General features: G+C 44.4%; 1 protein-coding gene across 2 annotated transcripts; it reads left to right on the top strand.

Moving 5' to 3' along the window:
- The first annotated feature begins 9,103 nt into the window (after nucleotides 1–9,103).
- LOC147884628 (pentatricopeptide repeat-containing protein At1g11290, chloroplastic-like) lies at nucleotides 9,104–12,879 on the top strand. Of its 2 annotated transcripts, XM_087397960.1 has the most exons (4): nucleotides 9,104–9,369; nucleotides 9,490–9,596; nucleotides 9,685–11,227; nucleotides 11,819–12,879. In XM_087397960.1, the coding sequence occupies exons 1-4, from the start codon at nucleotides 9,192–9,194 to the stop codon at nucleotides 12,592–12,594; spliced, it is 2,604 nt and encodes an 867-aa protein (XP_087254086.1). In that variant the 5' UTR covers nucleotides 9,104–9,191; the 3' UTR covers nucleotides 12,595–12,879. The 2 variants fall into 2 exon arrangements, with proteins under 2 accessions (XP_087254086.1, XP_087254085.1); XM_087397959.1 differs by having other exon boundaries at nucleotides 9,106–9,369; nucleotides 9,685–12,879.
- The last annotated feature ends 441 nt before the right edge of the window (nucleotides 12,880–13,320 follow it).

The raw sequence follows: 13,320 nt of genomic DNA, 5'->3' as shown, positions 1-13,320 counted from the left end.
TCAAATCCAACGCACATGCAACAACAACACGTGAAACCTGAGATAACTTCTCAAGGATCTCGGAGTCATCATTAGAACCATACAAAGCACCATAATCCCTCTGAGGCACAACGTTCTCAATGCCAACTCCACCAGATCCATCTCCAATAGAGACAAAACTAGGTTAACCACTCACATCTTTCATTGAACCTCCCAACATATGAATAAGAGCTACAATGTCAAGGTTTGAAAGAATCGAGATCTTTCATAGAATCTCCCAACATATCGGCAGAAGCAACACCATTAGAAACACTACCCTAACAATTTCATTAAACAACACCATCAGAAATGCGACTCTAACACTCTTCCTTTAACAACAATTCATAAGCACCATAAAGTTTCGTGTGCTAACTTCATAATTTGCCCAACCTCATGAACTTCTCCTTTTTGCCCTTGAGAAAATACTAGAAAACACAACCATCATACAAATCTCTTAAAACGAAAAGTAATTTGTATCACCAACAACATATCACAAAGCAAAGTAAAATTCAAACACTAACATTTGAAGCACTTCTCAGCTTTTAGATCCAACATGGACCTTAACTCATCTGGCACATGAACATAGGCAATGCAACCAAAAATTTTCAAATGAGAAATATCTGGTTTCCTACCAGTATACATCTCCTCTGGCGTCATGCCATGTATTGCTGCAGTGGGAGTCATGTTCATTATGTAAACTACTGTAGCAACTACTTCAGCCCAATAATAATTTGGTATATCTTTTTCATTTAGCATGGCCTGAGATACCTCTCCAATATGCCTATTTTTCCTTTCTGCAAGTCCATTTTGATGTGGGGTATGACTGGATGAATATTGCTGCTTTATGCCATGCTCCTGCAGGAACCTTGCAAACTCATTTGAGAGGTACTCTCCCCCTCCATCTGACCTTAGGCATTTTATTTGCAGGCCTGTTTCTTTTTCAACCATAGCTTTGAAAGCTTTGAAGTGCCCAAACACTTCACTTTTCTTTTTCATAAAATACACTCAAACTTTTCTGCTATAGTCATCAATAAAAGTGACAAAATAATGACAGCCTCCAATAGATGCAGCTCTAGTAGTCCACATATCAGAGTGGATTAATTCCAATGGCTTCTTACTCTCTTGAACATGCCTAGGAAATGGTTTCCTTGCCTGTTTTCCAAATTGACAAGCTTCACAAACCTTATGCATTTCTGCAACCTTGAATTTAGGCAATCCTGCAACAATATTTTGGGCTTGCATTGATTTAACTCGCTGTATATTAACATGACCAATGCATTTATGCCAGATATCAATATCTGCAACTACACCGGTCCAATGTGCAAACATTGCTGCACTCAATTCAGGCATGTCCGCATCCAACGTAAACATCCTGCCCTTCTTCTTTCCTTTTGCTATCAAGCGACCGTTATTTTTCATATCGTCAGCAAAGCATCCATGAGGATTAAATCTGACCTGCAAGCCTTGCTCAACCATTTGACAAAAAACCAGGTTCTTGGTGATGTTCGGGACATAAAATACATCAGACAGGTATTTCTTTTTCCCATCCTGCATAGACATCCTGCATAGACAAAGGAATTTTACCAATCTGCACAATAGGATGTGCAGTATCATCACCAGTCTCCACAAATCCTAGTCTTTCCATTTTCCTTGCATCCTGCATCCATTCTGCATGACCTATCGTGGTTTGACGCACTGAGTCAACATACCACACATCATTTCTTTCATCTGCACTTGTCACAGAATTGGTCATGTGCTGCATCATAAACAGATGCTCATTTCTGTCATCACCCTGTCTACTAGAAGATGCATAATTGCCTTGCTGCAATTTTCCATTGATAATGTCATTCTGCTTTTTGTAGCAGTCTTTAGCCATATGACCCATTTTACCACAGTGGTAGCATTCAACATTGCTATTTGCATTTTGGCCTCTCTGCCATCCACCATGGCCTCTTTGGCTCCCCCTGCCTCTAGAGTTACCATGTCCTCCTCCATAGGACTAGTTTTCTTGAGTTTGCTGCATATTCTGATTTCTACCATGGCCTCCAGATCGGCCTCCTCTACCTCTACTTCTACCTCTTCCAGCATTTGAGTAGAAGACAGTTTCTTTTGAAGTTCCTCCTTAAGAAGATGCACCACCATTTCTCTGCTCTTCAGAAATTAGAAGAGCAAACAACTCCTCAAAATCATGAAATTTTTCACGGACGGCAATGGATGTCCGAAACTGTGCATAATCCTTTCCTAGACCATTCAAGGTCACAAAAACTAGATCATCATCTTCCACTGGCGACCTAATGGAAGCAAGTGCATCTGCAATTTTCTTCACCTTCATGTGGTAGTCATTGATGCTCATATTTTCTCTCTGCACATTGTGCAACTCCTACTTGAGCTGCATTTTCCTGGCTTGCGTATTTGTACTGTACATTTTTGCCAAAGTATCCCATGCCTCCTTTAGTGTACTTGCATCCTGAATATGCACAATCATAGAATCCGAAATACTGATAGAAAGCCAGTACATAACTTTTCTGGCTCTCTCATGCCATCCTTTAAATGCCTGCATTTCCTGTTGATTGGGAACATTAGGAAGAACTGGTTCCTCTTCATTTCCTGTAATGAACTCCCAATAGCCTTTTCCCATAAGGAAATTCATCATTCTAAACTTCCATGCCTAGAAGGACAATCTATGAAAGAGAATCAGACGCCATTATAGAACACTGCAAAATATTCTGTCACTGCAAAAAACACAGCTTTTGCCTCACACGGGCAGATCTGCAAAACTGACGAAAGTGGTATTTGACCACACAGTCACTTCCTAGTGATGATTTTGCATCAACAGGCAACAAGGATGATTCTGCAACTCCCAATATCTCTGCGCATAGGCATACGATGCATTTTCTATAGCAACTTTTCACCGACTAGCAGAGTAGTGGTCGCACAGCAAAAACAGGGCCTTTTTCTGAGTGCCTATGAAGAACTTCCGCCTTCAAAACGGGCCCCAAAATGGCCTCGAATCAGAAAAATAAAGTCACCAAGGGCTTTGCCCTTACCCGTAGCATATACTATACTCTCGCCACACCGCGAAGGGTGTCTCAATCTGAAACAGTGCACTCTTGCACTTCCGGCTGTGCTACTTGCAGAGATTTGCTCCCAAACTCGAAAAAGGAAAGCAACACTGGTCCTCTTACCAAGACACCGCGAACTTGGTTTGCTTTCTTGAGCTCCTTACCACGAACAAGGCTCTGATACCATGTGAAGATAGTGGGAGAGAGGGAAGGAGTCTCACTTATGAAAAAAAAGGGTCCTTGGAAGTTGGCAAGCGGCATTCGGTCACATGCAAAATACAATTGGAGGAAGTCATGCCGAAGCTAAAACGGTTGGCACAAGGCGGGGTCTACCTCTTCTTCATGGGCCGCATCCCATCATTGAATGAATTGCACCAGTCTCTCATGTATGAATGTGATCTGTCACAAGATGCCTACACCCCAAAAGTCTTGGGAAAAGGGTTTTGCCTCGTCAGATGTATCTCTGAGCCGATCCACATCGATATGCTGGGGAAGCCACTCATGCTTATAGGAGCGAAGGTTTTGGATCAAATCATCAACATAAATGACAAGCAACATAATACCTTTCTCTGTTTTTCTCACATAGAGTGAGAAAAAGCCAAAAGAACTCAAGCACAAAGAAATAGAAGAACCCTATATGTGGGTCTCAAACCAAACTCAACTAACTAAGGTGGCATACTAACTGAGCAACGAACTAGAGTAGATAAGGATAGCTGTCATCCAGCTATTATTCGTGGGAGGTGTACCAACCGCATCTGCAGCTAACAAGTCGGTGACATAAATGCACAACGGTCACCCTGGCATATCGCGAGTAGAGCTCGATATCTCAACAAAGAGCTTTCCCACCATCAGAAGAAGCACCATCTCCTACCGAGGCACACCAACAACTATAGCACAAATAATTCCACGATTAATAACTCCTCCAACTCAAACAAGACAACACCATCTCCTATCGAAGACACAACAACAACTACAACACAAAAAAGTCCACTATTAATAACTCCTCCAACTCAATCAAAACATAAACAAAAAAAACACCACTAAGTTGAAACACAATGCAAGAAACAAGCAATATTTGTGCAAACACCAACAGAACCACCAACACCACCAGCTACATTACCAGTAGAATCACCAAAATTTACAAACTCAGAACCACCAACAATTCCATCCACCTTAGAATACAACTTCACATTCTCCTACAGAACCTTAGGATGACTTTTCAAGACACAAAATTCAAACATACGGATGCAAAATAATATGATATGCAACACGCTTGAGAGCATTGTGGAGTCGTCCTCAAAGGTGGGTGTTGACGGAGAGTGAATCGTAGCCATCGGATTGACAAGTTTCCTTCATGGGAATCTACAATCCAGAAGATAGCAAGCTGCTTTACACCTTTGATTGGCTAATCAAACACCATGACTGGGACGCACAGGATGCAGTCATTCACTCTGACAACTAGAAGTGCTTGGCGGCGGCTGCAACAAGTACATGCCATCAGACCAACGATCCAACGGTGCATGCATGGCAATACTCGTGCACCATTAGATTAAAATTCCAATCCTATGGTGGATAATCGGTGCATATTGTGTGCTCTTAGATCAATCTCCAAGCCCTTCGATGTGTGTCGTTTGTCCCGATGCCTCCACCGCCACCCCTGACGACCAAGAATCTAGCTTGGTTATTGATGCTCAATAAAAAATTGGGGCAACCGCCTCTTGGCCTCGCCTCTCGACCTCTGATCGGTCGCAGTTGTGCCCAGCTTCCTCCTCCCGGATTCCCTACTCAAGCCATTTACACACTGTCAAAGTGTGGGCACCCAAAAACATTCATGGGCAAGCTAGAATGGGCACTCCTTGTTATACACTGACCGCCCATTGTGAGATCATAAAAAATGGGTGCCCACGGATGGGCACCCCTTTTACACACCGCCCAAGTACAAACCCCTTTTGTAAAAATGAGGGCCTCAGATGGGTGTGGACCTGGGGGACCCAAATCGTGATGGTGGTTGGCTGAATCTAGCCCTACCCATTAGTTGGGCAGCCAAGCTTGGTTGCCTAAGGAAGTCCTTTCTCAGAGCATGATGTGGACTCCATGTTGGATTAAAAGGTCTAAGCTTGGGCAGTGTATGTGTAAAGAGGTGTGCGCCCAAACCTTAACTCAAAAATCGTGGCTTTCTATTGGTCCAAACAACCTCTAGCGTCCAGATGGCTCATTCTTCAAGCAAAGAGTGGAGATCGCTACTTCCCCCTCTGGGTTTGTTGCTTAGCCTCTATTCACGAGATCAAAGCTGGTTGCAGACGCCTGGTTACTTTGTTTAGCAGTGGAGGTTTTGTGTGTAAATAGTCTAAGCCCTATCCTCAATTTCCTTCTCCACACTATCCCCCCGCCCACACTATCCTTAGTTTCCTTCTCCACACTATCCCCAATCGACCAACATCCTCACGAAACTAATACAAAATCAATCTAATTATAGTTGAAGCTTTGAACACTTTTATTGCTCCTTCTTTTTCCCAATCTAGAACCAAAAGTACCTAGTAGTATGATTCACATTAAACTAAACTTGCAAAGCAAAACACCATAAGAAAACAAACAAACGAAGAAACACAAAAAGAAACAAACACAAAATACAAACGCACCTTAGTAACATAATTGTCAATGCACTGCAAAAACAAATACTTCAACTTGTGGGGCACACTCTTTAAGGGGAGGAAGATGATGTACCAAACTATATCAATGTCGTGCACAGGAGCATGGACTTCTAATACCGAGCAAGACTCACAACATAGACTTTGCCGAGTAAGACCTGCACACAATACAAATATCAAAACTGACCTACATATCCTACAATACAAAAACAACTAAAAATTTATACACTACGAAACATAGTCAACATGATCCCCGAACTCGTCAATATCCCGATAAAAATCAGTCATCAGAACACTCTCAACTCCTTCCACCACGAATACAAAAGCACGACAAACTGTAGAATGCAAAACGATGTTATACACCTCTAGGATGAACATGGAAAATCAATGTCATCGAATATCTTCTACTCCTCTCCAACAATAACAACACAATCCTTCTCCCTATCTTTATCAGAGCCATGTCGAACAAAATGATTCATGGGAGAGTTAACAATAGAGCAATGAATATCCTTATAAATAGGATTCCTCACAATGTCCATAGGAACTTGAATTTTTCCACTAGTAGCGGACCTTTTGCTCTCTATGAAGCATTCAACCAAAACATTGAAACATCCCCATAATACCCAACCATCGAGCTTTACAACTTGGAGAAGGAACTTCTTCAGCATATCCAAATAATCTAGACACTCAAGCCTCACAATCACATCAAAACTATTAGCATCCTCCACATGTTAAAACACATACGAAGCCCATTCATCCTTAGCCATACTCCTAGCTCACCCGCAAGCCTTTCCTCTTCTTCATCGACCAGAGGAACACACATACAAATCTACAACATTACCAAAACCTCCGCAAACCTACGAACCACACACCACATGCGACACCAAAAACACAACATGCAAGCCCTGAACCAAAAGAAATGACGACAGAATCCATGGAATCCGAAACAACAAAACATGAAGATTATGACACACCCAACAAGAAAGAAGGGCCATTCGCAACATCCATGACACACAAAAACTCTCAATAGATCAACTGAAAGCCTTCACAACACACCAACTTATATAAACAACAAACACACACAACAAAAAAATTGACATAGACCCTACACCATCATTAAAAGACGTAGAAGTTCTCATAAACACCACACCATGGCCATGTAGACCACCCTCCAAGCACCACCCAAAGCCCCCCATCGCCATGCACGCCACTCTTTAGACACCACCCAAAACCCATAACATGAAACACTCTCCCTATGCACCCAATGATGACCCCGCAAAACACAACTTGATAACTAAATCTACTGTCCAATAAGACTCACTTGAACGAACAAAAATGAAAATCCAAACCAAGCTAAACCAACCAACCCACCTATCCCACTCACACACATGAACTCACCCACACGTGGCACATGTGGCACCACGTGGCCACCGCCTACCACCCCCAAACGTGCCAACCGCTGAATGCTAGTTGTCACTCCCCCTCATACAACCACATGCGCCCAAATCAAAATGCGCCATGTATATCAATGCCTCTTGTAGTTGTCTGATGGCCGAAACTCAATGGTCGTTGCTAGCTACCGATCGAAAATTGCTGGAAATGGCTTCTAACCTATTGGCCGATTGCTGGTCCCACTAGTTTCCTTCAATAATCGATTGTCATCGCACCAATTCCTTACCAACGTCGCCAATGTCCTACCTTGACGAAAGGAATGGAATTCGGCACTTTCTCCTCATGCTAGGTTCACACCACATCCTCCAAAAGGTGATGTGAAGGGTTGCTGTCCTAGTTGGCCCAATAGGGGGGACGGGCCCAGACACTGACACAAAGGATGTGTGTCCGAGGGCATGGTCAACTCCTCGAGTTGCTACATGATTGGCCCTTTCCATCTCCTCCATCTACTACGCTAATCATAGGTTGGTGACATAAATTAGCAACCTAATAAGCACCTAGCGCTCACCTCGACCATGCTCCAATTCTATTTCCTCCTCCATGGGCCTGAACTTGACCTAAGGAAATGGTGTTCCCAGGCTTGCTATTTTTCGTGAGCAAAGGGCCTACTTGAGGGCATTGCGGAGTCGTCAAAGGCGGATGTTGATGGAGAGTGAATCGTAGCCATCGGATTGACAAGTTTCCTCCGTGGGAATCTGCAATCTGGAAGATAACAGGTTGCTTTACACCTTTGACCAGCTAATCAAACACCATGACCGGGATGCACAGGATGCAGTCATTCACTCTGACAGCTGGCAGTGCTTGGTGGTTGTGACAAGTACAGGCCATCAGATCACATTCGAATCTAATGGCCAAGGATTACCATGATTCTCCCACCATTAGATTCACATGACGATCCAACGGTGCATGCATGGCAATACTCGTGTACCGTTAGATTAAAAATCCAATCCTACGGTGGATAATCGGGGCATATTGTGTGCCCTTAGATCAATCTCCAAGCCCTTCGATGTGCACCATTTGTCCCGACGCCTCTAACGACCAAGAATTCGGCTCGATCGAAAATCGGGGCAACCACCTCCTGGCCTCGCCTCCGGCGCAGGTGTGCCCAGTTTCCTCCTTCTAGATTCCCTACTCAGGCTGTTTACACACAGCCAAGTGTGGGCACCCAAAAAACATTCATCGACGCGAGCTGGAATGGGCACCCCTCGTTATACACTGACTGCCCATTGTGAGATCATGGGTGCCCACGAATGGGCACCCCTTTTACACATAGCCCAAGTACAAACCCCTTTTGTAAAAATGAGGGCCCCGGATGGGTGTGGAGCTGGGGGACCCAAATCATGATGGTGGTTGGCTGAATCCAGCCCTGCCCATCAATGGGCAGCTAAGCTTGGCTGCCCAAGGAGCAAGGCCTTTCTCTGGGCATGAAGGGGACTCCATGTTGGATTAAAAGGTCTAAGTGTGGGCACTCTATGTGTAAAGAGGCGCGTGCCCAAACCTTAAATCGTGGCTTTCGATTGGTCCAAACAAACCTTAAATTGTGGCTTTCTATTGGTTCAAACCTCCAGGGTCGAGATGAAGCTCATTCGAGATCGCCACCTCCCCCTCTGGTTTTGTTGCTTAGAGGGAGTTCCCGCGTTGTCTTCGCAATGCTGGTGATGTTCCCATGAGCCCCATAATATATGCTACCAATTCATGGCACCGTAATGCTTGGGTGGAGAGCGAAAATTCTGCTCTCCACCCTAACATTACGGAACCATGGTTCGTTTCAGAGCTCCTATTTGATGAAGACAGGGACGTTCTGAAATAGTTCGCGTTTGATGAAGACCTGTAGCATTTTTGCTAGTGCTGCAAACCGTGCTCTTAGCCTCTGTTCACGCGATCAAAGCTGGTTACGGTTAGCAGTGGAGGTTTGTGTGTAAACAGTCTAAGTCTTGGAAGCTGGGAAGCTCATTTTTCAGCTATCCTCAGTTTCCTTCTCCACACTCTCCCCCCACCCACAAGTCCGGCTATGGCTATGGCTATGGCTCTCGCCTCCACCCCCTCCCCTGTTGACACCGCCGGTAGCTCCTCTTCTTCCTCCCCAGTCTCCGTTTTGTCCATTCGCACTAGACCTGACTGGTCGCGCCCCAAGCTCACCTCTTTGCAGGAGAATCCCGACCCTCCCCCCATGGAAGCCAACCTTGCATGTAGGAAACATCGGATTCCCGGATTTCTACTGCGTTTTGCCTTTATCATTTGACGTTTGCCTGCCTACATTGTTTCAAACAGATGCAATTGAAGGGTAAGCCTTCGAGCTATGCTTGTAGGTGTGTCGTCAGTCATTGATCGACTACATGCGGGGCCTTCATCGCTGAATCATTCGAGTACGGAACGCGTGTTGCAGGAATCTCCTCAAGAGTGGAGTAGCAGCAAAGTAAGTGGCAAGCTGCGCGGATTTGTAAATGCTTCGATCGCATGTGACAAGCGTTTGTAGCTCACGTCTTGGGTGATTGAACTTTCAGGACCGTCTCGATTCTCCAGATTTTAGGCATGAGGTAAATAAGGACGCACTGGGGGAGAACTCTAGAGATTGGGTTAAAGAAGATACCATTCCCTCCTTTGGTGAAGCCAGAGCTGAAAATGCGGTGCACAGGATGTCGCCTCGGGTGAATGAAGTCCAAGAAACTACGGTCGAGCTTCTGAATGACACCCCAATGCTGATGACAAACAATTTGCTGCATATGTACGCAAAGCGGGGGAGTATAGTGGATGCTCTTTATGTGTTTGAGAACATGCCGAAGCGCGACGTAGCGTCGTGGAATATTATGATCCAAGCGTATGCTCAGCAAAAAGAAGGTGTGCGGGCTTTGGAGTTGTATGTACGGATGCACCAGGAATGTGTCAAACCAAGCTCTCGAACCTTGGTTGGGGCATTGAAAGCTTGCAGCAACCTGGCAGAGCTGGAGCAGGGGAAGGAAATTGATCAGAAATTTGCGACAGTAGGATGCTTGTTAAACGGTAGAGTGATCCACTCCCAAATAGTAATGAAGGGCTTTGACGCAGATGTATTCGTAGCAACCACCTTACTGGATATGTACATGAAGGTTGGGAGCATGGAGGATGCACAGCGCGTCTTTGATGAATTGCATCAACGTAATGTGGTTTCCTGGAATACCATGCTCTTTGGGTATAGCAAACACGAAGCGGGTGAGCTGGCTTGGGATTTGTATGAACGGATGCAACAGGAAGGTGTCACACCAGATCATCGAACCTTTGTTGGTGCATTGAAGGCTTGCAGTAGCCTGGCAGCGCTGGAAGAGGGAAAGCAAGCACACGACAGACCTACGAAGAGCCTTGAGAAAGGTAGAGCCATCCACTGCCAAGTAGTAAACTGTGGCTTTGAGTTAAATGTATTCGTGGGAACTACCTTGGTAGATATGTATGCAAAATGTGGGGACATGGAGGATGCACGGTGCGTCTTTGACCAACTTCCTCATCGTAATGTGATTTCTTGGAATGCCATGATTATGGGGTATACAAAGCAGGAAGGGGATGCAGAGGCTTTGAATATATATGAATTGATGCGACAGGAATGCCTCACGCCAGATCATTCAACATTTGTTGGCGTGTTAAAGGCTTGCAGTAGCCTGGCAGCGGTGGACGAGGGAAAGCAAGTCTGTGGGAAGTTTGTGAAAATAGGATGGTTGGAGAAAGGTAGATCCATCCACTCCGAAGTATTGAAAAGTGGTTTTGAGATGAACACATTCGTGGGAAACACTCTGGTGGATATGTATGCAAAATGTGGGACCATGGAGGATGCACGATGTGTGTTTGATGAGTCCCCTCATCGTGACGTGGTACCCTGGAATGCTATGATCCTGGGGTACAGCAACCAGGAAGAGGGCGCACTGGCTTTGGAATTTTATGCTCAGATGCAACTGGAAGGTGTCGCACCCAGTACTCGAAGTATTGTTGGTGCATTGAAGGCTTGCAGTAGCCTGGCAGCACTAGAAGAGGTAAAGCAAGGTACTGGAACGTCGGCGAAAAAAGAATGCCTGGAGAAAGGTAAAGCCATTCACGCCCAAGCAATAACGAATGGGTTCGAGTCGGACATATTTGTGGGAACCACATTGCTTGATATGTATATCAAATGTCGGAGGATCATCGATGCACTTCGCATCTTTCATAGATTGCCTCATCTTAATGTTGTTTCTTGGAACACCATGATCTTAGGGTGTGCTGAGCAAGAAGAAAATCAGGAAGCTTTTAAGCTTTATGCACAACTGCAAGAACAAGGTGCGTCACCAGATAGCTTATCCTTTGTTGCCATCCTGAAAGCATGCGGCAACACAGCAGCCTTGGAAACTGGGAAGGAAATACATTCTGAAATCAGCAGAGTTGGATTCCAGACAATTCCAATTGTGGCAAGCAGTCTTATTGACATGTATGCAAAATGTGGGAGCATGCTTGATGCCCAGCAATTGTTTGATGCATTGCCCTCAAGGGATGTTGTAATATGGAGTTCATTGATGGCAGGATATGCCCGCCAGGGAGAGAGTGAACGTGTGTTTGATTTGTTTAAGAGTATGAGGGCGGAAGGCATACAGCCCAATGGGGTATCATTTCTGACCGTTCTCTCCGCATGCACTCATGCAGGTCTATTGGACAAGGGTCAGAAGTACTTTCGGGCTATGAGCAAACAAGGGAGCATTATCCCTACTATGGAGCACTATACTTGCATGGTGGATCTCCTTGGGCGTGCAGGTCAAGTGGATGAGGCAGTGGCAATGGTTGAAAAGATGCCTTTTCAACCTAATGTCATTGTATGGTTGAGTGTATTGGGTGCTTGTCAAAAGTGGAATAATGTAAAGGTTGGAAGACATGCCTTTGAAAATATGGTGAGATTAGATGAAAAACTCCCTGCAGCATATACCTTAATGGCAAATATATATGCAGATGCTCACATGCAGGAGGAACATGATAAAATCCAGTCAATGAGAAAGACTGCCCAAGTGTGGGAGAAGCAAGAACAGAGCTGGTGGACTGACCTGGATGGAACGGTGCACACATTTGTGGTGGGGGATAGGAGACATCCACAAAGCAAAGATATACATGCAAAGTTGAAAGATCTTTCCAACAAAATGGACAAGGAAGGATACATATGCAATATGGACCATGTGATACAGGAAATATGTGATGACGAGGAGGATGCCCTGTGTGGGCACAGTCAAAACTTTGCGATAGCTTATGCCCTAATCAATACATCTGAGGGGACACCCATACGTGTGGTAAAAAATCTGTGGGTTTGTGATGACTGTCATGAGGCCACTGCTCTCATATCAAAGATAGAAAGGCGAAATATAATTTGCAGAGATTTAAGTCTTATCCATAATTACAAGGATGGAAAGTGTTCTTGTGATGAAAATCGGTGACAATGCTGCATAACAGCAGTCTTTATTTGTAAATGGATTCTATAGGTTTAAGGTAAGTGTGCTTGGGCCGAAGTTCTTGTTGTAAGAAAACCGTAATGAATCTTTTGACTTTGGCAGACCAGCATGGGGCATAATCTTGTTCTCGATCTAGTAAAACACTATCAGTTCAGATTTGAACGATACCACTATCTAGTAGCTCAAGTACTGGTTTCAGACCAAAGCATGTATGTGTGACTGGCAACTTCTGTTCGTAGGTGGTACTGTAGATAAGAATGGTAAATTATACAATGGAAAATTGGCATGAAGCAGAATCCAGTTTTGAGTGATCCAGTGACTTTGCTGATGGTGGTCAGATCTTAGAAAAAGGGGTTAACTGTGACCCATTATTGAGCAGTGAGTTTACTGCTTGCGGCCTGAAGTATTTCTGTGTATTGGCATTTAGAGTTCAAGGTGGCATGGTAGACGAGAGCATTGGTTTGGTCCAAAGTAGTTTTTCTTTAGTGATTTTATTTTTTATGTTGTCCTCTAAAGAATACTCTCTCTCTCTCTCTCTCTCTCTCTCTCTCTCTTCCCTGCCTTCTTGCCTCCTTTTTTCAGCATTTCTTAATTAATAAGATTTGATAGATTCTATTAACGAAGATTTTGTGGTGCCACCAGTCTCAGGTGTTCTTGATTGAGTTCTTTTTCTTTGATAAAGGGGCCAGAGCCTGTGAGTTTACAACAAAC

This window comes from Dipteris shenzhenensis, chromosome 26 (genome assembly GCF_047967505.1).
Source record: "Dipteris shenzhenensis isolate YYH24624 ecotype China chromosome 26, Dip_SZ_1.0, whole genome shotgun sequence".
Lineage (NCBI taxonomy): Eukaryota > Viridiplantae > Streptophyta > Polypodiopsida > Gleicheniales > Dipteridaceae > Dipteris > Dipteris shenzhenensis.
This window is presented reverse-complemented; position numbering and strand designations above follow the sequence as displayed.

What these genes read in the sequence shown, in the direction of transcription:
- LOC147884628 (XM_087397959.1), top strand. Translation starts at nt 9,192, where the DNA reads ATGGCTATGGCTATGGCTCTCGCCTCCACCCCCTCCCCTGTTGACACC. An exon ending in CATGGAAGCCAACCTTGCAT is followed by an intron (nt 9,370 to 9,489) that starts GTAGGAAACATC and finishes CTATGCTTGTAG; the next exon opens with GTGTGTCGTCAGTCATTGAT. An exon ending in AAGAGTGGAGTAGCAGCAAA is followed by an intron (nt 9,597 to 9,684) that starts GTAAGTGGCAAG and finishes TTGAACTTTCAG; the next exon opens with GACCGTCTCGATTCTCCAGA.